General features: G+C 34.9%; 1 protein-coding gene across 1 annotated transcript; it reads right to left on the bottom strand.

The window, feature by feature from the left end:
• Positions 1-8,602: 8,602 nt before the first annotated feature.
• Positions 8,603-21,315, bottom strand: LOC131072332 (protein VARIATION IN COMPOUND TRIGGERED ROOT growth response-like). Its single transcript, XM_058008474.2, has 8 exons — positions 20,816-21,315; positions 19,534-20,653; positions 19,172-19,429; positions 18,315-19,057; positions 10,047-10,836; positions 9,606-9,770; positions 8,772-9,509; positions 8,603-8,617 (listed from the first exon to the last, which is right to left on the bottom strand). The coding sequence occupies exons 1-8, from the start codon at positions 21,313-21,315 to the stop codon at positions 8,603-8,605; spliced, it is 4,329 nt and encodes a 1,442-aa protein (XP_057864457.2).
• Between the last annotated feature and the right edge of the window lie 2,425 nt (positions 21,316-23,740).

Here is a 23,740-nt window from a genome sequence, read left to right on the forward strand (position 1 = left end):
GTGTAGGCTAGGGTAGCCGCCGAGGAGCCGACAGAGATGGATGTCGGTGAGAAGGAATGCCAGCATGATGTAGCAATTGCAAGGTTTCTGGAAACACAGGAGCCTGCAGTAGCAGAACCATGGTACTGGTCGGGTGTTGTTGGAGCCAGTGGAGGAGTCGGCACAGAGGATGAGGGGTGGCGGGGCCCCCCCAAAAAAGCGTACACCCTGCATAATAATATTCTACAATACGGTATGCATGTGGGGGGAAACAAGCGACTCCCCCACAAATAATATAATTTTTGAATTTTTTTTCTAAAAAAATCCCTTACGCCTTTTCTTCGAATTATCTTTTTTGCGAATAATAAAAGGATTTTTTTGTAGAAATGTTTTTTTTTTAATTTTTTCCGAAAATCCATACCGTACCGCCCAAATTGGGCAAAATTTTTCCTCCAAGCCTGAAATCTTATTTTCACTAAAATAGGCCAAATTTATACTCAAAATTCATGGAAACGGCCACCCCAATGCAATGGCAAGGTCAGATATGGTATAAGACGCCTCCAAAAGATGTTGCTCATCAGATGTGCCTCTTGATGTCGCAATAATGCATCTCAAAGATGAATCAATGATGCTCTAATGGCTCTGATACCATGTGAGATTTTGACAAGATCAAGAGCTCAATGAAATGTACAAAATATAGGACAAGAATAAATTATACTCACATCAATAGATAAATGATCAATAGTTCAAAAGTTGTTACATATAATAAAATGAGCTTGCATATATAGGCAAGGCTATATGGATATGTGAGCACACAAACATGACATGTGGCTCAATAAGAAACAAGTGTAGATAGAAAATAGGTGTGGTAGGTAGGAGAAACAACAAAATATTCCACATGAGGTGGATCACCCATCGAAGGTGGAATTATCAATCCACAATAAGTGGATATGATAAAGTAGTAACAAGATCACACCATAGAAGGTGCAAATTCTCGTACACACACTATCTCAATGTGGCACAAACACCCAAGTGTCTCATACCCAAACTAATATGAAATGTATTATCCTAAGTAAACTTAAGTAAGGTGTAATAATATCCATGATGAATAATTAATTACACCAACATATATATATATATGTGTGTGTGTGTGTGTGTGTGTGTGTGTGTGTGTGTGTGTGTGTGTGTGTGTGTGTGTGTGAATATATGTGTATATATATGAATATATATGTATATATACATATTTTTTCCCCATATTTGACATACCCAAAATTTGAACTTCAAATTGGTCCCCATGTTGAATGAAGGCTCAAATATGTGTTTATGCGTAAGCAGTGAGCATGTGATCCAAGGTCGTTGTCAGTTAGAATATGAAAAATGGATGAATTTTAAAAATTACTAAGAATTGAGGGAACTCATTTGATAGACATATCCTAAGAATCATTTTGTGTCATGTGGCTAATTTTTGCCTGAACCCAGTTCATAGTTTATCATATATTAAACTTTCAAATTTTGATGTCCCTCGCCCAAAAATGATTTAAATCTCTCATCCTAGGTATCATCATAAAGAATAAACAATGATGTTATCTCGTTTCCCTATCATTAACGCGTGTTTAAAATTTCAAAGCCTAACTCCCTACCGTTTAGAAGATATGGCCATTTTTCCTAAGTTTCAACATTAAATTTAAAATATTTAAATTATTTTTCAAAAATAATTTAATATTTTAAATTTTTTCAATATTTTGGTCATTTGAGGAAAAAACTTGTCTAGAAACTTCATTTTCATTTCTCCTTTATTCTCCCCCATGTTCGATGCTTTATGGGGTCGAGATCATAGTCTCTAAAAGAAATGGTTAAAGATGCTCCGTTTTCGAGCATTCTTAACCCATATTCATAACCTAAAAAAGAAAAGGGTTAAGAATGCTCCAAAATGGAGCATTTCTAACCTTATTTCCTAACCTGGTGTGGCCCCACTTTATCAAGAAGGTTAGAAATGCTCTGTTTTGGAGCATTCTTAACCTTGTCCATAAGAGTTGAAAAGAAAATGCTCAAATGAAATGCAGTCTCATGGCATTACACATTATGAAAAATGTGGAAGCGAAGACAATATCATTAATATTGTTAATCTAATCCTAAAATGTTTTCTCACCATCCTTCCCATCCATACAAAAATGAGAGCTTATGAACAGGTTATGGACATTCATCAAAACATACAAGGAATAGATGAGGTTAGTCAAATGTTGTAGTTGCAGTTGCTCTGGAAGAAATGATTACAAATCGTGAAGCATGGCAAAATCGTAAATTCATAGAAAAAGATGCAAATTGTTTAAGAACCCAAGCCATGTCATGTGTTTGAATAGTTGCAGAAGTGGAGGCAATCGCAGTTAACTTTATGAATGAAATTCATAAGGGTCCAGTTCATCTTGTTGACCGAGAAAAGCCCATAGTCCTTAACCCGTAAATCGATTTATTAATTAAGGAGATCTTGAACCACCATCAGTTGAAGTAATTTACTCATGTCAGTGTCCTAATTGGTCAGTTTACTAGTTCAAACCCCTGCCGGCCCTGCTACTCTCAATGGGGTACCGACAGAGACTACGGAGAGAGCAGCAAGCTATGTTGTAATAGGGCTAAGGTAATCCAACAATATTTTATTCATGACTACAGGATATGCACGATGCAACTTGCAGGTATAAAGCCAAATTCCACAACCCTTTGCTAACATCTTTCTTTCTTGTGCTAAAACGTGAGTTTTTGAGCAGTGAAGAGACATCCATCAAAGCATGATAAAAGGCAGATCTTTGTCAGACATTATAGTTAGAAATGCTCAAGTTGATATGCACGCATGAACCCTAGATAAGGCATGCAGATTGTGGAAGCTTAGACAAGGCAAGCGAACTATCTAACAAAATGCTTCAAAGAGATGTAATGACAGGTATAGATTTGAATGCCGCAACCTTTGTCAGTTCCTTACATGGTATGGGCATTTATCAAAGCATAAAGGATAGAGGAATTGCGTCAGATGTTTTAGTCGCAGCTGCTCTGATAGACATGAAAGAAAATCGTGGGAGCCTCAGAAAGAGATTTCACCCCACGGATGCAATAATTGCAGAACACACATAATGTATTTGTTGAATAGACTTTAGAAACTTTCAAGTGATTGCAGTTGGTAGGTGTAATGAAAGCCTCTACAACCTTTGGCTACCTAATCCCCTACTATTCTAAGGGCCATCCTTAAGCTTCAATCCAACAAAGTCCAGGATGTGGAGAACCTCAAAGATTCATTTTTTTTAACATAGCTCTGAAGTCTTAGCAGTCCATATTGCTGACATGTTTAACTAACTCACCATTCTAAGGTTATCCTTACTGATGACGAGGATGGATAGCAAGCTGGACCTGGGAACTGTGAGTAGAGTGATGCTAGAGCGTACTCACCTGCATGCTCGTGAAGATCGTGTTTCAAATTCAGTTTTTCCTCAAATATGACCATTACTATTGACTGGGCTATCCTTTTATATGCTTTCCCAGAACTAGGATGGCATACTCTAGAGATGAATGGAAAAAAAAATGTATTTGTCTCAGAACCTCTGCCAGTGTTCTCACCTAGAATGGGCGATTTGAAGCATTGAATGGACGTGCATCAAAACATAATAGGTGGGGAAATTTTGTCAAATATTATGATTGCAAAATCCAAAGCATGGAGAAAGTATATAACTGTTTGATAGAGTGCCTCAATGAAACATGGCCTCTTGGTATGTTACCATTTTAGCATTTGTACAAAATGGATTGGTAAGCGTAAAGCTCATTATACAACCTATGTCAACATCCTCGGAGCTCGTGCTAAAGTGAAGAATTGTTTACCATCAAAACATGAAAGGATGACTACAAAATTTGATGAAAGGAAGTCCAAAAGATTTCATGCAAATGTGCAGATAATGAGTGTAAAGCTATGATTGTCTAACATTTTCCAGCATGTAGTGACACTCCGCATTATAAGAAGAGAGTTGATGATGAAATAGTTACAAAGATAAAGATGCCAATGAAGACATGGAGGCCACCTCGACAAAATCGACAACGCGTTATTTCTTCAATGTAATGGGTTTTAAATTCTTTTTGTATAAAGTGACTTATGTCACTTATTGCAACCAAAGGTTAGAAAGCTGACTTCTTCTATAAATAAAAGTGTAAGTCACCAACTCATTGAAATTTACACAAAAAAGAGTTAGTCATTAACCTAGGATTGAAGTTGGTTATAAGGTAGTTATCCTACAAGCCTATAAATACAAGGCTATTTGTAATGTAAAGGGGGACTCTTGCAGGGGGAAACTCTGTAGAATTTTATAGAGAAACTAAGTGAGATCTTTTGATGTTCATACCTTTGTACGAAGGGTTTTTTTTGAACTTGTATATTTTCAAAAAGAATAATGAAGAATGCATTGAGTTCGTGTGACTTGAATGTATTCATGAGTTATTGTACTAATTTCTCATATATTGAATTAGTAATCCCTTTATGTATTGGTGAAATCTATTGATGAAACACATCATTTCATGGTATCTTGACTTGCATGTGCTAGTACAGCCTATCTCTTCATATGTCGAGGTTTATTGTACTTCTTTCATAATTTTTGCATGACTAACCTATTTGGTGGTAACCCCTTTTGTAATTGTTATCATTTATGGAATCTTACATGGTATTTGTATGTCATCTAGTAGGGTTTATGTTATTAATCTTGTTTAAGTTCTTTTTTTTCTCCTTTATGTACTTTTAGATTAAAAGTACACAAAAATCTTAAATACCCCTATCATACGAGGGAGCTGCCCCTCTCAAACGCAGAAGAAGATTGTGGTTTTACTCCAATCTCTCTAACTATTGGAACATTTGTCACTGTTCATCAGGCAAACAGGGTCAGTTTCAGATAAATGACCATAGTGACAAATCTGTTTACCAACACATATACATGTGTGTGTATATGTATATACATATGTGTGTGTGTGTGTGTGTGTGTGTGTGTATGTGTACACACACACACATACATGTACATGTACATATACATACATATTTACATATATGTTTACACACACACACACATATACATATACATATACATACATACATACATACATACATACATACATACATACATACATACATACATACATATGTGTGTGCATATGTGTGTGTGTGTGTGTGTGTGTGTGTGTGTGTGTGTGTGTGTGTGTGTGTGTGTGTGGATAGTCTCTTGTGCTTCTATTGCTCCCATGAATCCTTTATGAAAAGAAGTTCTTGAACATGAGGATTATTTTTCTAATTAGGATTATTTTGCCAAGCATGGCTTAATCTATATGTTTTTATTGGTTTTTACCTTCTCTTCTCAATTTTGCATTGGTCATCTTTGGTCGAGAGCAAAATGGAGCTTTACACTTCTACCTAAATCTTTTTAGTGGTTTGATGATTAGATGCTATGCTAGATGGTGGGCCTTGGAGATGGTGTTCACATCCCCTCTCTATGCACTCCCAAGTTTCTTCTTTCATTTTTTTAAAAGATTAAACTGATATTTTACTTGTGAGTAAGGTTGCCTTATTTTCCCCTTAATTTGTGGTGTGATGAAGTACATGAATCTATTTATAATAATTTAGGTATATTATTGAAGATAGACTCTAAGACCAAAGTCTTTGGTCATATTGAATTTTTGTGCATTTTAGTTGAATTTGATCTTTCAAAAGATCTTTTTGGTAAGGTCATTCTGTAGGTTAATGATAGATCTTACCATCAACTTATGGACTATGGGGGGATCCCCTTTCACTATAGACATTGTTTCACTACCAGGCATTTAGCTTCTGAGTGCTCATGTAGTCCTCATAGGATGTATTCCTCAACTTGGTGGAAGAATGTTATTTGTGACCACCTTACTATTTTTCTTGATGTTGGTTTTGAGAAATATGTTGTTTCAAAGGATTCTAAATCACCCACTCCTATTTCTTCTCATCCTAGTTTAGCTGATATGCCTAAAGATTTGGGACAATCTCTTGCTTTGATTAGTTTCATTCATCTCCATTCTGGTATAGATTTACTTGCTCATGATTTTTACTAGTCCAAATTTGCTTCTGATAATAAAATTATAAATACTAGGTTTTTGGTTTCTTTTATTGTTTCTATAGTTGATGTTTTACATACAATTTTTTCTTCAAAAAAAGTATTTTAGGTTCATAGTTTTTTCAAAGATTCTTCTATTTTTTTTGTTTGGAAAGTTGTCCCTAATAATATTGTTCTTTCTAACTATATTTCTATTGACTGACCACTTTCTTCTATGGGTCAATGTTATTTTGATTGTAATGATGGATCTTCCTAAGCAGTTGTTCAAGATAAGAAGAAAGATCCCACTAACAAGTCTCCACCTTCTCAAGTTAGGAAGTTAGATAAGCAACTCCAAAGCTCTAATTCAAAATAGGATGTAACGTATTCAATTCTAGGTCCACTATTACTTTATTGGTTGCCCTATTTTACTATTTTTATGATTGGTTTTGTTCTACTTCCATTTTTTATGGTTTTTGTTTTAATTTTTTAATGGTTTGGGCCCTTTCCCACTTATTTTAATTTTTTTTTTATATGTTTATTAAACTACAACTAATGATATGTTTGCAATGGTGATACTTTGTAGGATCTAATTAATCTTGTGACCTCTGACCTACAAAAGGGTAACACTTTGTAGAGACATAACTACCCATGAGTTATTCATTTTTATAATAGAATTATAGTTGTGGGGGTTGAAAGACCTAAATAATGAAATTATTATTATCATCACTGAGTTGTTGTAGTTAGGGATTTTTCAAGTCGTCCTTGCTCTATATTACATGTGTTTGTGGGCTTTCAAGGGGAAATGATGAATATGTGGCCTATTCTAGTTATTGAATCAACATTTGGGCTCTCCAAGTCATGAGTAAACAAATTTTTTACTCTCTCAACCTTGGCACTATATACATCATTTATTTGTGTCCAAGTCTCTTTAGGAATGACTTTGCTAGGGAGGTTGGTTGGAAATGGGAGCAAGCCACCTAGATGCATATCTTAAAGTTGCATATTTAGGTTAAAAAATACAATCATTAAAACATGAAGAGGGGGCATATTATTTTATAAGGTATTTCAAAATAAATTTGATATTTTAAGTCGATTATATTTATAAAAGATTATTATTTTATCTAATATTAAGCTAGAGTGTTTAATGAATCTTGTTTTTTGATTGAATGATTATAATTAAAATTTTATTAAAATTATTATATTAAAGAGATTATCATGTGTTTATTTGTCTAAATTTGATGGAAAATAGTACAGGCAATAGATCACATCATTTTGTCATTAATCATTAGCAATAATTCACATATTAAATCATGTGAGTAACAATAATAGAGACTTTGATCAAAGTGCAAATAATTATAACAATCCAAAGCACATAGAATAAAGTTGTTAAACCATTTTTCAATACTACATTTACCCACTTAAATACCTAGGAAAAGAAAGGAAAAAATATATGTACTCTGAATTCAATCACGAATGTTAGATTTGATCACAAGAAAAGGTTGGATTGTAGTTGCTATTATGTAAAGAAACATAATGTAGCAAAATAAATTTGACACAACCAATTTGTACAATGTTCTTGCTTACAAATTAAATATCTTATTTGTCATCCCACATTGCTTAGCATAATAAGATAAATAGACATTGTTTATCTCTTGTAAATTACATTTCAAATATCATTTTTTTTTATCATATGATATATTATACAACACTAATATTTTTTAAAATTATTTAAATAAATTGATTTTTTTTTTTTTATACATAGGAGGTATCCCCACAACCTAGCCCAGCTTCCAACAGCTTGTTGGGTACCTGTGCAAGCTAAGGTGAGACTAATCACCCTACGGGTGAGATCCTCCACACGCAAGCCATCTCACCTCTCTAAATCGGGAGCAGAGTCGAACTTGAGACCAATAGGGAGCAAACCCATGACCCAAGCCAACTCTACTACCCATACAGACTCTTTTACACTTTATTGTTATTATAATATTTTTTTAAAACATTTATTTTATTATCTAAATTTCATATGTATTTGTATTCTACACATTCATATACAGATTATTTCTATCTTCAAAGGAAGTCAAAAGAATGTTTTTTAATTATTAAAGCAGGTCAAACAGTTCTCAAATCGAAAACCAAAATTTAAATGTCATCCATGAAACTAGTAATCTAAGAGAACTGTTTTTGAGAAACATAAAGGCACGCAGGCTAACCATAAATCAGCAAATTAAAACAGTAATAAGGACAAAACACACAGGAGTAGCATCACTTGATAAGGCTTCAGATTGTGAGGGAGTTCAAAGAGTCCCCCAGGTTTCTCTATGCAGCGCGATCCTCATTCTTATTCTCAACAGTTACCCGGTTTTAAAGTTAAAGGAATGTTAAGGAACAAAATGAATGAGATTAATAAAATCAAACCCTGAATAGAGATAAGAAATGGAACGGCAACAGTAAGTCACTGTATATTCTAACAAAAGTAGGATTTCAAGATGGTAATCATTTTAGTTCAAATTTAGTTGAGAAGACCGTTTCGACGAAAACTTCACGTCTCAAGCACGTAAGTTCTGTAATATAACAAAATGGAAATTCGTGATTTAATTTATTCTGTTACGTGGTAATCTACAAAAGATAGAATACCAATCACTATTACATGCTTGCAGATAAACTGCTTCAAAAGTTGGATAGAGCCTTTTCAATGTAATTAGAATGCCACCTAACCTTTTTTTTCAATATTAAACGTTTTCCTCTACGATTACCTTCATCCAGAGTTTTCTTCAGTTCCTGTGGCGAATTTATTGTTAAATTTTTTAATAGCAACAAAGAATCAGGTAAAGACTTCAGGCTCGAGCAACCTTCGATAGATAATGTGCGCAGATTTGTGTTATTAGCCAAAGAAACTGGCAAGCCTGTCAAATAAGGGCTTCCTATTTCAAGAACTTCCAGATGAACCAACCTTCCAATTTCATCAGGTACCACTTTCAAGCTTGTCCCAATCAAATTTAGATTCTTCAGGTACACTTGATAGGGAACTTGCGCTGGCAAAATTCTAAGCTCGCCACAGTGTTTAAAATTTATGTGTTGTAGAGTTGTGATTTGACCCAGAAATTGTGGTTGAATCTCCAGATTTCTGCAGCTCTGTAAATCAAGATACTGAAGTTGTACCAGCTCCTTAAAGGACTGAGGTAATGCGTTTAATCGACTGCAAAATGCCAGGTCTAAATGTTGTAAGTTTGTCAAATTCCCAAACCTTTCAGGGAGCCATGCCAATGCCCTACACCAGCGGAGGGCAAGGTGTTTCAATGATTTTAGATGACAAAATTCTTCTGGAAGAGACTTCAAACTGGTGTTCAGCCACCCATCAACTATAATTCTCTCGAGGTTCTGCAGCTGGCCTATTGACTTTGGAAGCTTACTTACGCTTCCCAATATATTTATTTTTCTCAATTGTAAAGGTAGCTGCAATTCATTAAAGGAAAAAATATTTAATTTATTTTTTAACAAAGAGGAAATGATGCATAGAAATGCATAATCGTACACCGAAAAGAAGCTTACGTTTGAACTCCATAACTTATTAAAAAACCCATTTCTGAGATCTAAAACTATGAGATTTTTCATCGAAATCCAAGGAGGAATACTCGTATGTGGACAATCATACCACCGCAGCAACAGAAGATTTTCTGTCTTATTGCTACATTCGTCACCTTTGATCACAAGAACCTGCAATCCACCGGATTAATTTCTCTTGTAAGAAACAGAGATTAGATTAAAATCAACTCACGTTAAAATAGTTGAATCTTAATTGAAGGTAAATGATCTTCTACCACTTTTTGACTGAAATAGAAACGTAATTGATCACTCAATGACTACTCAGACATTTAGTAAAAGGTTATAGTTGGCTATTGTTGCGAAATCTCAATAGAGATCTTAAACTTTCAATTCGTTAGATATTTCACTAGCATTATATCGACAAATATGTTGGTCATTGTTGCATACCTTATCACATTGCTTTATTTCCTTGAACAATATTGTGGAGATTCTGACTAATTCCGTCTCCCAATAATCCTTGGGCTTGCCGTGAAGCTGCTGTCCTAGAGTTTGGAGAGAAAGAGGCATTCCCTCGCAACTACTGGAGAGCAATTCAACAAGGTCCTGAAATCCATGTAATGGGCTCGGCTGGCCGAAGGCGTGCCAACAGAAAAGCTGTTGGGCATGCGATTGATTCAGTCCACCCATCCTATAGGCTGCGGTTAAAGGCATGGAGGGCGACTTCAGAAGGCCAATGTAGCAAGTTGTCACGATAATCAAGCTGCCATATCCCAGCGAATTCGTGGGAGGCAACAAAGCATTGATTTGATCCATACCATCGATATCATCCAAGACGATGAGGAGGCGCCGATGTTTTAAATGACGAGCCAGAAGTTCCTTCCCTTCACTTATGTTGGGAACTGTGAGATGTTTGACATCACCCACCTCTAAGAGTTCCTCCTGCAATCTATGCAAGCCAATTTTTGAGGCTGCATCCCTCACTCCATAAAGAAAACAGGACCCTTGGAACAACGAGCTCTTCCTTTTGTATATCTCTCTCGCCAGGGTGGTCTTCCCACACCCGCTAGCCCCTACAATCCCCACAATTTTAACTCTTTCTGCGTATTGAAGAGCGATCTTTTCAAAATGTTCGACTTCCTCTTCGAGCCCAACGGCATGAGCAGGTTTGCAAGGCGACCCGGTTTCCATGATCTTAAGTATATCATTCACAATTTTCTTCAATGGTTCCCTTTGACCACTAAACAATCACAAGACAATAAATAAGAAATAATGGAACGGGAATTACAGGAGAAAAATGCAATGAATTGCAAGTATCAAATAAGATCCAAATGAAAAAAAATTGTGTTTATCTTCCCAAATGTGCAAATGTATAAATGTGATTAATAAAATTGAACCGATGTAAATTAGACAGAGGAGCAAATTGTCAAAAGTTGAACAAATGGAAGTTTTGCTCACGTGAGAGAAACCGATTGGAATTTTGAAATGCAGAAGTGCAAGTCTGAAAAACGTCTCTAAACCAAATCTAAGATTGTAAACAAATGATTAAAGGAAACAGAAGCGTGCAAGTCTGCAACAATTCCCACTTTTCATAGGGTGATTCCAATTAGCGTTTGCCAACCCCATCAATATACGATTCTTCCTCATACTCGGGCTGGGTTTTCCACATTGTTCCTATCTACGGTGACGCAAAACCAGCACCCGCCTTTGTTAACCATTTTCAGTCAATAATTGATCTGTTCCAACATCCCTCTCCAATATTATAATGTACGGAGTTGGCCAACACGCCGGAAGTTTGTTACAGAGCCTGCATTAGACGGTCAACAATGCTTACGATTTTTTTTATAGTTATCCGTTCAAAAAACTAATGATACTTTGCGCCGTGGTTACGACATACTTCCTAGCGATAGCGATTCAAACGCAAGATTCGCCGTTGTTTTTGTTAAGATTATTTTATTTTAAAATTACGTCACAATTAATATATTAGTAAAATGTGATAGATTTTTTAATGGTATATTGCATGTCGTTTCACAAAGTCTTCCCAATTCTTTATTGTCAAATCTAAGCCTTAGATATCACTCAAATGACACTGTCAAACTTCTTGAAACACTTGTCACATGTGATATCGTTTTGACTTTACTTTAACATTTAAAATGAAATACTTTAAATACTTTACCGTCTTCATTATATTAAGAATTTGGAACGGGTGTTTTGATGTTATTTAACGATGCCAATGTTATTTTGAGGATTAACAATGTTATGACTGATTCATTTCCCTTACAACGTTCAATTAGATAAGGTTGCCCTTTGTCGCCATTCTTCTATGTTTTGATTGTTGGTGTTTTCTGTTACATTCTGCAAAAATACAATCAAATGGGGTTGATTAAGGGCATTTATATCCCTAATAATTCAGTTGTTTTGAACTCACATTTTGTAGATGATAGCCTATTGTTTATTCAAAATTTTGAAGAAAAAATTAATAATGTTTTGGAGGTATTGGACTTGTATTGCTCGATTTTGGGTTCTAAGTTGGCACATCATAAAACTAAGTTTTGAATGATTCAATCTGATTCAGCTCCACATTGGATTCCTGAACAATGGTAACATGTTAAACACGGTCAAATTACACATTATCTTGGTATGCCCTTTGGGTTGGGGGTTTCTCTTCATGTTATTGGAATTGGTTCCTTGTCAAACTTAAGAACAAAATTTTTAATTTGGGCAATAAGTATCTCTCATTGTCTAGCAGAATTCAAGTGATAAGTCGTATCTTTTTAGCTCCACATGTTTATTACTCTTCTTGCTTTATGCCATCCCAAAAAGGCTATGAAGATCTGAACAAGATCATCTATCAATTCATGTGGACTAATTGGGATGGTCAAAGTGGGTACAAATCCACATCTTGGCTCCATTGTATTCAACCAAAACATAGAGGGGGGTTAGGAATTTTGGATCCCATAATAAGAGTTGTTTTGGGGAATGAACAATGGAAAATTTTAGTGCAACATAGGATCTTAGCTACTGATATGCATAACAAATGGTAGTCAATGAATTGTCTGGATAAGATTTTGCTTGCTCCCTTTTTCCATACTAAAGCATCATTTCCATTGCAATCCATTTGGAAGCCAAGGAAATTTGTAGGCAATTGTTTGGATTGAAGAATGAACTCTTTACAACATGGTTTCAACTTCTCTAATTCTTTTATTTGGTGGAATCGACTTATACAATATCATGAACAACAACTAGTTGTTGTTTTTCCTAAACATGCTAACTATCTTTGTAAGAAGGGTGTGGAGCATTTCAAGAATCTTTGGGACTTCGACTCTTTTGCTTGGATTAGCTGGCAATGTGCTAATAATTATTTTCATTTAAATAACAAGTTCAAAACATTTCTGATTTTTGTGAAGTCCTTGGTTCCTATGGAGTTAATGATGAAGTTATGTACACCTTTAAAATGTAGTGTTTTCAAACACTAGTTATGATTAGAAAATTTTCCATTTTCATGCTTTTAATTAAAAGGGATGTATCTACAACTTTTGCCTACTTTGAAGTTAAATTTGAGACTTAATCTTAAATGGAATTACAGATTTAGAAAACAGAAATGGAGGATTTTGAACATTCATAATTGGCATTCTAAGGCTAAGGATAATGCTCAAATTTTGTCTTGGAAAGTGCTGCATCATAAACTTCCTATAGGGGATAAATTGAAGTTTCTACCTATGCATCCAACTAAGTGCCTGTTTCGTCATTATAATAAAAACTTAAAACACATTTTTGGGATTGTTTTAGAGCTAAAAAGAAATAGAATTTCATATTTAATCATTTCCCAGCCATTTTTTATCATGCCTTGAGATGGAAAGAACCCTTTCTAGTATTGGCTTTTGTAAAAATGTGATAATTGATTCTATGAGACAATGCATTTTATTATTCATATGAAAAAGTAAATGCCAAGCTTTGTTCTCTGATCATATTGTGCTTCAAGAAATAGATAAGTATTGTTTTACTTGGAAATTATGTTCAAACTCATTTTCTTATGTTCACAGTTGAATATTGGTCAAAGATATGGTGATAAATATTGTAGACAGTTGGATGAAATCAAATACCAGTTTTTACAACTTCGTGAAGGAGAGATCAAATGTGCAAAACAACTACAATATTTCCTCAAATTTCAAGTTTTCTTTGGTTCTCTAGTTGTCCAATGCTTTCGTGCATGTGGTTGATGGTGATTGTATTTCTTGTCCTTCGTAGCCGTCATGCTTGTGCTATTTGTATTGGTTCAGCATGGCTTTTCCTTATGTATGCAGTTGTCTCATTTAGTGAGCTGATTTATAATGTGTTACTGTTTTAAGGATGTAATTTTCTTTTCCTTATTGCAGTCCCTTCCTGGGCTGCTAATTATTTTTATTGTATCTTCTATCGCTTTGTTCAATATAGAAAAAAACTAATATAAAATGATTACACAGACTCATTCAAAGGCAACAAATATACATCTGTGAAATGCATGAAGTGTTTCATATTCATTTTTGCAAATGAGTCAATTAAAAAATGAAAAACTTATTTATTTGAACATTGTTCTTCTAACTTGTACATATATTTATGAATTTAATTTGTTAGCTTATATTGTAGTAAATAAAGTCTAAAATTTATTAAAATAATTAAAATTTAAAAAACTTATTTCTACATTTTAGATATTTGTAACAATTTATGTTCAAGAAAAAATTGATAGCATTTATAAATATATTTGATGGAATTTGTCAAAGTTTAAATTCAAAATACTGCAGATTATGTCAATAATAAAGGTGATCAAGATTATAACTCTTCAATTAAATAGGATAGACATAAAACATAAGCTTATAACTATTTGTCAATTTCAAGAATGATGTCCTCAGAATTGATTCATAGCATATGATAGCTCTTTTATTCTTTACACTCAATCCCCTCAAGTTGAAAATGTAAAAGGAACTGTGGAATAAGAAACAACAAAAAATATACCCCCATTTTGATTCAATTTTAGATCTTTGTTGGATTGTGGTACCTTGTATTTTTAGTGCATAGATTTTAACCAATTTGGGATGAAAAATTAAACTTTATAAAATTAAGGTGAAATCATTTTGAATGGATTTGACTAAAAAATGCACTTTTGTAAAAAAAATGACACTCAATTTTGAACTATTGACCAAAAGTTATAATGTTGTTAACTTTTAGGCATTTGTAAAATTAGTACATGGAAAATATAATTTTTTTCTAAATGCCTCAACAAAATTGTAAAATAAATATTTTAGAGATGAAATTTGAGAGAAGAATGAAGGGAGTTATCCCCCTCTAGTTATTTGTGACCACACCATAGGACCAAGGGACTAAGCTCTTGGGTGGCTATCCCCGCTATTTTGCTAACATAGGCCCTAGGATAATTTCTAAGCTTACCAATGTCTTCATTTTCCTGAGATTCACATAAAAAATAACAAAAAATTCACATAGAAAATGGTGAGAACTTCAACACATCACAAAGATAGAAAAATGCCTCACAATTTGTAGATAATTTAAAGAAAACCCCCAAAATCTATAAAAATATCCTTTAAATGTCAATAAATCAAGGCAAAGTAGCTTGCAAAATGAATTTGAACTAGACCACCTTCAAATGAGTAGGATCAAAATCACATGAGCTTCATACATACATAAAAAAATCTTGTCACTAATGAAAGAAAAAAAATGACCACTTCCACGATGCCACAAAAGGCCTCCCCAAAGCTAAAAAAAAATATTTCTATTTTTACACTTAATGAAACATTCAACAATATAAATTGAAAAATAAAAACTAAATACATAAGAGTGTAGGTCAAATTTATGTACTTTCACTAATAAAATGAGGTGACTAAATAGAACAAATGGATAAAATAAATTCCAAGTTTTGGAGGGAAAGGTTTGCTCAAATTTATCAACAAATTGGAGATAGTTAGAAGTTAGTTTGTACTTAACTCCAACTAACAAATAAAAATTGGTAAAAGTAAATCCACCAAAGAAAGGTTAACAACCTCTTTGAGTTAAAAAGACCACATTAACTTGTAGAACCTACCAAATATGAATTAATACACAAAAATCCTCTTAAGAAACAATCAACCTCTAATTTTAAAAATCATCTAATAAATGAGCTAAACTACTCAAAATAATTTCAAACTAAAACTCTAATACTTAAGAAGAAATACAAAAAAATGGTTTGGATGGATGTGTATTGCTTAAATGTACGCTTTCATTACTTATAGTAACTCCAGAATTAGCAGAATTAGTTACTATAGATGCAAGGTATGGTTTATCCAAAAATATAAGAAACTCTAGGATTTAAACTAAAATACTAGGCATCAACAAAAATCTTAGAAAAATCTTAGAAGAATGTAAAACAATTATTGAAAAATTCAAATTTGTTTGAATAATACAAATATGTGACTTGCACTATTGTAGTTACTAGATGGTGAAATTACTATTTGGATAATGAAATTAGAGGATCATTGATGGTATGTCTAGATTGGAGTGTTGGTGGGATAGAGGTTGTAAATGGGGTCCATTTGGGTGGAAAACTAGTTGTGTTGAAGCTAAGAAAGAGCAATGGTGATCATCACAAAGCCGCTCTTAGCTATTAGACTTAGGGGCTTTGACCTTATGGGATTTCCTACTAGTAAAAATACACAACAATATTTAAAAACATTGTTTAACACAAGAAAACAATTATGGTCTTGAATGTAGGAATATTTCACATAATGATAACATAGAGGTTCATGTAAGTGATATAAACATTGATGGAAGTTTTTATGATGGTTTTATAGAACACTAAAACTATTGATAAAATTATATATTATAAGTCCATACTATAAAGATACCATATTTATCATACATATTTTTTGGAAATAATCTACAAACACTATAAAAATGATTCATAATTTTAAAAATCCAAACCTTATCAACTTTTATATCATTTAATATGTTTTTGGTCCTTCTAGACCCAATTGTGAGGTCCATTTCATACCGTGATCTATCTAACAAAAGTTGATGTTAAAGAAACTTTCAAATTAAGAAGGGGATTATTGATCTAAAGCTTTAATGGCATGTACGTGTTCTATGGAATATAGTGAGGTCATGAAAATTAATTGAAAAACCAAAAAATGCCTTCCATAAGAGAGTGGTGAGAAATGAATACTAGATTATACAATAAAAAAAAGATATAAGATACTTGAATGACCTCTACATATTTAATAGGAGGAACTCTTCTTATATAAGCAAGGTGACAGATAGGAAAACACATGGATAGTGCCAATTATATGACATGAGAAATATAAAGGAATAACTTAAAAAAACTTTGAATAAACATAACTTACTAAACATGATTAAGATTTAGATGGGAACTAGTTAGGTAATATACCACATTCACATAAAAAATTAGATGGCTATGATGGTTGGAATTTCATATCTATATCTAATTACATGTATAGATGAAATAGATATAGGAAAAAAGTTAAGTAATAATGGTATGATGTGATACATTGAGGTATAATTATGAGATTGTATACTATTATCGCTAGATTTATATATTTTACAAGAAAAAATTATTGTATTAACTTTTGTTTCTCATGAGCATGAATGCAACTATGTTTTTTCTCATCATTTCCCTCGTATAAGAGTTTCCTTGTAAATATCTATGTCTCATGTTTGTGCACCGATTCACGTTCTTTTGCTCAATGTTGCATATTGTATAATTGTAAAAAGCATAATTATATTTTTATTTCATAATTTTAAAGTATGTTCTATCCTAGTCTCTTAGTCATTTATAATTGGGATAAATTTTTTGACAAATTGTACATGTGATAAAAGATATAAATTCGATATAAGATGAATCTCCTTCAATATGTCTAACACTAGCTCCCAAATGTTGTAACAAAAATTACAATATCTTATTAAGAATGTTGGTAGAACTCTAGTAAACATAGTTCTTGAAAGGTGCATCAAATTTAGACTCAAAGGTTATACCTTTTTGTTTTTCATAAATAAAATTAAATATGCATTAAAAAATCTAAAACTATATGGAACTACAAGGAGATCATGATTTTTGCTTCTTATAAATCAACATACATCCCTAGGCTTGGATATTAAGCGTCCACTCTAGGATTGTCGTCATAGAGTTCTAAGCATGAAAGGTCATCAAACTTTAATTATGCTTCATGTTACAAGATAAAGAACTTAATTTGAAGAGAAAAAAAACACATTGTTATGGTAGAAGAACTTATATAATTGATGTTGAGAAGAGTAAAAATAGATTAAGTAAATAAAAATCCATCTTCCAAATTATTTTTTTAAATATAGAGATATTATAAACTATTAATAGTATAAAGATCATTTGCTTTTTTTGAAAATCCAATATGTATAAAGATCCAGTAATTAAAAAATAAAAAAAATTAATCGAAATTTGTATGGTGGTTGCGAAGAATACGCCGACGAAATCCCAATCAAGATGCCATAGTTGGAATATAAAGGAAAACTCAATGAAGACCATTAACATTAGTGGTTTTAGCTGTTTCTGAGACAATCATATTAATTGCAACAAATTATTGGCTGTGGAATGAACACAAATTCCATAATTCTAAAACTGTAGAGAGAGGAAAGGTAAGAAATCACGGCAGTCGAAGATCCAGCTTCGCTCAAAGCCTATTCTGAGTCTGAATTATTTATCACGGTTGCATCCTATCGTTTAAACCGTATACACAAATTGTATTTACTTCCGTTGCAGCCTCCTCCGTTGTCCTCTCAAAGAAATCTGAAAGAATCAAGTGCCCAAGTTTTGATGGGGGAGAACAATTCATTTGCCCGAACATACATATCTCAAACACGCTCAAGCAGGAAAGGTTCTCTAGATTAGAAGGTATACTCGTAAAGAAAGGACTTCCTATTCTCAGCTCCTCCAATTTTGTGAGATTGTAAAAATCATGTGGCAACTCTTCCAAGCTTGTACCCAATAAATTTAGCTTTCTCAAAGAGTTTTGACTTGTCATTTTATTTGGTAGCCTCTGCAATCCAGTGCAATTTTCGAAATTTAATTCCTCGAGTGTCCTGATATTTTCAAATCTATCGGCTCCTACAATCAGATTTTTACACTTCTCTACGTCGAGGCATTTAAGCTGTATGAGACAACCAAAAGACTGTGGAAGCTCCAATAAATTTTGACAATAAGAGAAATCTATGTGTTCCAGATTTGTTAATTTCCCAAACCCATTGGGCAAGCATGTTAGGCTCGCACATTCCTTCAGCACCAAATGCTTCAAAGCGCCCAATTCACAAAATTCTTCCGGCAGAGTTGTTACACGAGGGAGGTCATCCAGTGTCATCTTTTCCAGACGTTGTAGTGACATTATTGTTGGTGGAATTGTTGCAAGTTCACTGCAATATTTCACATTAATCTCCCTCAGTTGTACTGGAAGCTGCAATTACCCACACACATACGATATTGCTATCAGTCCATAAGCGAAAGGGATTTCAAATAATAATACATATGTTAGACTTGTAATAAGCAATATAGATCATCAAAATGTTACCTCAGAACCAGGACCCCATAAGTCTTCAAGGCTCCCTCCAACGAGTTCTAGGACTCGTAGATTGTTCATTTCGAAGCGAGGAATGCTTGTGTGAGGACAATCTCTCCAACGAAGCCACGCCAAATCGATTAATACCTCACCCCGTGAAATGTCCCCATTAATTTCGAGAAGCTCTATTTTGACAGAAGAAAACGTGTGCGTTCCAGAGCGCCGCTCATAGATCCTGGTCGCGTCCGTGAATCTAAGCTTTGTGCTTTCCTACACACAAAACATATGAGTAAACGTAAAGCTAAATGATTTTGAAAAATAAAGACTACTAAATATCTGTGTCATTACACTTTGAAAGGTTAAGAAATATATACTGGCAGAGACAGTAGACCGCGAAGTGAGTTTTGAGCCTCGTTTGAACGCCATAGCCGACAGGGAAGATGTAGAGAGTTGCAGAGTTGCTTATCTGCTATCTCTCGTCCTAAACTTGAATGATGGTTGTTCATCTTCAGGCAATTATTTTCGTCAATTTGAAGCAGGCACATATATTCCAGCTTTCGAAGGGCACGAGCAGCTTCCCATCCAAGCCCAGCCCATACGCGTATCGCGGAATTCTTTTCCATGCCTACAAAAAAGCAAGCAATATCCAGGAATATCTGTTTCTCCTCTTCTCCTAGAGCACCGTAGCTAGCGTTGAGTATTTCAGGTATCTCTGAGATCAGTTCCCTCTCCCAAGTTTCTTCGTTATTACCGCCATAGAGCATTAGATTCCAGCCGATACGTTTGAGAAATAAGGGAACACCACCAGACTTGATCACTGCAATTTGTATGAATCGATCAAAATCAGTGACCGCTTCAGGATCCTTAAACGCGCTTCTACGCAAGAGCTCTGCAGCATCCTCCATAGCCAACGGCTCGACTTCATAATGTACGGAGATTCCTGACAATTTAAGGACCGCCTTATCACGGGATGTGACTATAACCAGACTTCCTGATCCTAAGATGTTGTCTTTGAGAAGAAGAGCTTCAAGTTGCTTATGATCATCGACGTCATCAATAACAATGAGAAATTTTAATTGTTTATGACGACTCAGGCAATCTAGACGATCTGCAAGAATCTCTATACCTTCCCTTACGGTGTTGATTTCTGCGTGAGAGTCACATGTCAGGTCTTTCAACAACAGCCTCTGCAGAGCTTGCAATCCATTTCGCTCCGAAGCCTCTCTGACTCCAAACAGAAAACTGGATCTATCGAAAGATTCTCTGTTGCGATAGAAGTACTCTTCTGCTAAAGTAGTTTTGCCGGATCCCACAGTTCCCACAATTCCTACTGTCTTACAATTCCCTCTGTGTTTGCTAGACTTGGACATAAAACAATTAAAAGAATCAACTATCTTGTCCAGCCCAACCAATCCATGATCAAACTTCGTTCGTTGTTCTCTAACATGCTCGATAACAGCCCTTCGAAGAGCTTGCAGGAGCTTTTCCTCGTCCCTGAAATACCCATAAATTTCAGACAAAAAATCAATCTCTAAAAAGAAACAACTCCTTTTGTAATTAAATAACATTTGACACTTATCTTGATTGATGTGTAGCTTTAAAGAATCCCTTCTAAAAATTTGGGCAACGTCAGAATTTAATCAAGTAAAACTTTACCCATTGAATGTACTTGAATTCAACTCCAGCCCTGAGATATTGCTCACTTCTTCTAGCGCTTCTTTCCATTCCTGAAGTCTGTCGGCGTAGAAGACTTTGAATTTGCCCTTATTGAATGCGCTTACGTATATTCCCTTTCCATATTTCAAGCCCACAAGATCTGAAGGAGAAACACGATAAAAGACAGGTATAATCTTTCCACCGCTTCCCAGCATTAGACAGAGTTCTTCCAAGCACCAAGGCGATTCGGCATATCTCGGGGAAAAAATAGCAATGTGAACAGAAGCTGTGCGAATGGCTTCCTTGATTGTCGGGAGTAATTTTTGTCCGGGTTGAAATTCAGTTTTGTCGAAGAAAACATTCAAACCCGTGTGTTGAAGTGAATGATAGATAGTGGTGGCGAGAGTTTCCTTCACGTCCGGTCCACGATGATTGATGAAAACACGGTATGGCCTGGTGGATCCGTCAAGCCTTTCCTGGTTGCCCCCATAGGAAAGCATTCCTTCAATCCTTACTCTAACGCTGTCGTAATAAGTTGCCCCACAAGAAAAGTGAATAGGTAATACTCTAAATAAGGAGGAATGGTGGGATATATTTCATAAGAGCAACCAGAAGTTTCATTAATCATTTTGTCCGGAAGACCAGTTGATAGTTCTGCAGGAGTGCCAACGAAGAAGTACTGTACGCGGAAGAATTCAAATTGATTGGGTAGATTTTGAAATATTCTGAAAGCGAAAATTAGTTGGGTTGATGCTGAAATATTCTGAAAGCCAAACTAGACCTGGTTTGAGCATTGAATAATTAAATTTGAACCTAAGAAGCTCCAACATGGTTTAGAGCTGGCGCAACCCAATTCCTGTTTTCTTCGTTGGCTTGCCCGCGAGAGAAGGCACTAAAGTCTGATTAGCATGCTAAACAGCTGCGTTGGGGCGTTGACGGTAACCCTAATACGATTACGATGTATTAAATACACGACTAAATAATGGCAAATGTTGGGGTACCCTTAAAAAAAGGTATTGCACGTCTTAGTATCTACTCGGTTGTACATGTTTAAGGCTTTGTTGGTTAGTCTATTGCATATATGGTTTACCATAGTTCAATCCATTGATTACATTACACCATTCTCTAGAGTGCGCTTATATAGTGATTACAATACACCATTTTCTAGAGTGCGCTTATATAGTGATTACAATACACCATTTTCTAGTAGTTAAGATACTTGATTTAATGTTGGTTAAATATATTAATTAGGTAAGGAAAAATAATCTAAATATCAAGTCAATTAGTGTAGGGCTTTCAGAAAAATTAAATTAAATTTTAGATGAAATGAAATTTGAATAAATAAGTTGAAGCAAATGGAGAGCACTAGGGTTTTAGGAGGAGGGGAGGTTGTAGAAGAGGATGGGATTGTTATGGGAATGTGAATGGCGAGGGCCACGGTGTGTTTTTTCATTTGGTTGGTTCTTTGTCCCTTTCTGGGCAGTCTTGGTCTTGGGGCTCTTGGTTCTATCTCCTCTTTGAGGATATCCTGCTCTGGGTTTGTGGGAGATTTCTTCCTTTGCCTCAAGAGTGTGGTTGAGGGGTGTTGGCACTCGGACTAGTCGTTCTGCCCACCTGGACCTTTTTTTGGGTATAGGTATTTTCTCTTGCACCGGTGGTCGTGGTTGGGAGCTTTCCGCCTTGGCCCTTACTACAACAGGATTTCTTTTCTTAGCTCTATTTTGTTGGAGTGGATGGAGTGGACAAAATTCAACCAAGCACACTTGAATTGCATTGTGCTACTGCACCAAACAAAAATAGATTTAATTGCTTGCTTTGATCGATTATTACATTTGCCTCTTTTTATAGAGGACTTTGGAATTCTCGAGAATACAAACAGTAATACACACGAGAAAGTGACTTGGCCGGTGCTAACAATCTAGACGTGGTCGGTGGAGGTTGGTGAGAACTTTCTGGATGGTGCGTGGTCGTCGTGAGTGGTGGAAATTATTGTTTGCCAATACTCCCCCCTAATTTCTACCACTAACCAATTACTTTGAATGCCATGATTTTGAAGAGATGGGTCCCGGCCTAAAGCCTTGTTAGGTACCCATTTACAATCCAATTATGCCAGTGAAACATTATTCTTTGCAAATTCTTTTCCTTTGTCTCTAACGAAGTCTGCAGACTTCCTCACATTCTTTTCTTCCATTACCTCAAATTATTTATGATCTTCAAATCCAATGCCATTCATTTGACTTCCCCCACTACTGTGACAGTCTCTCAATATCTCGATTTCCAAAAACCTCAATATGGAAGTTTGATGCAAGAGCATCGATGTAGTTCTTACTGGTTGAGTAGCTAGCAGTGGAATTGCTTGGAGATCGTCGCATTTCTTCATGTTTGAGAGCTTAGCATTGTGGTTTTGGGTTTATTCCCTTGAGTTCATTGTCTTTGTCGTGTTCGAGTTTCATGGTATTTGGATGTAATCCCGGTGAGATATCAATTCTGGTATTGGCCTAGTTGATATGTTCTTACCGGTTAGTCTTGCAGTGTGTTGAGTGAAGTTGGATCGGGCTGCGGTTGATCTCCGTGACTTGCAGGTCATTGATTTATTTTTTCTTGAGCCTTTTCTGATATTCTCGGAGAACTGTGTGTTTTTTTATGCATTTTGGAGATGTTCTTAGTGATTTGAGTCAATATGTTGCCATTAGCATGTTTCATTACTGGTTGGTCTATCAGTCAACTTGATCAAGTTATTATTATTTGCGGATGGTATAAATAGAAGTTTGTGAATCATTTGACTGAGAGAGAAGACAAAAGATAGAAGATAGAGTTAAGAGATTGAGTGAAGATGTAGAACTAACACGATTTTGGTCCGGTGGACTGAAGGAGGAAGGGCTGAGGTCCGGATTAGGGTTGAACCGCCAGACTATTTCCGAAGGC

This window comes from Cryptomeria japonica, chromosome 7, assembly GCF_030272615.1.
Source record: "Cryptomeria japonica chromosome 7, Sugi_1.0, whole genome shotgun sequence".
NCBI classification, from domain to species: domain Eukaryota; kingdom Viridiplantae; phylum Streptophyta; class Pinopsida; order Cupressales; family Cupressaceae; genus Cryptomeria; species Cryptomeria japonica.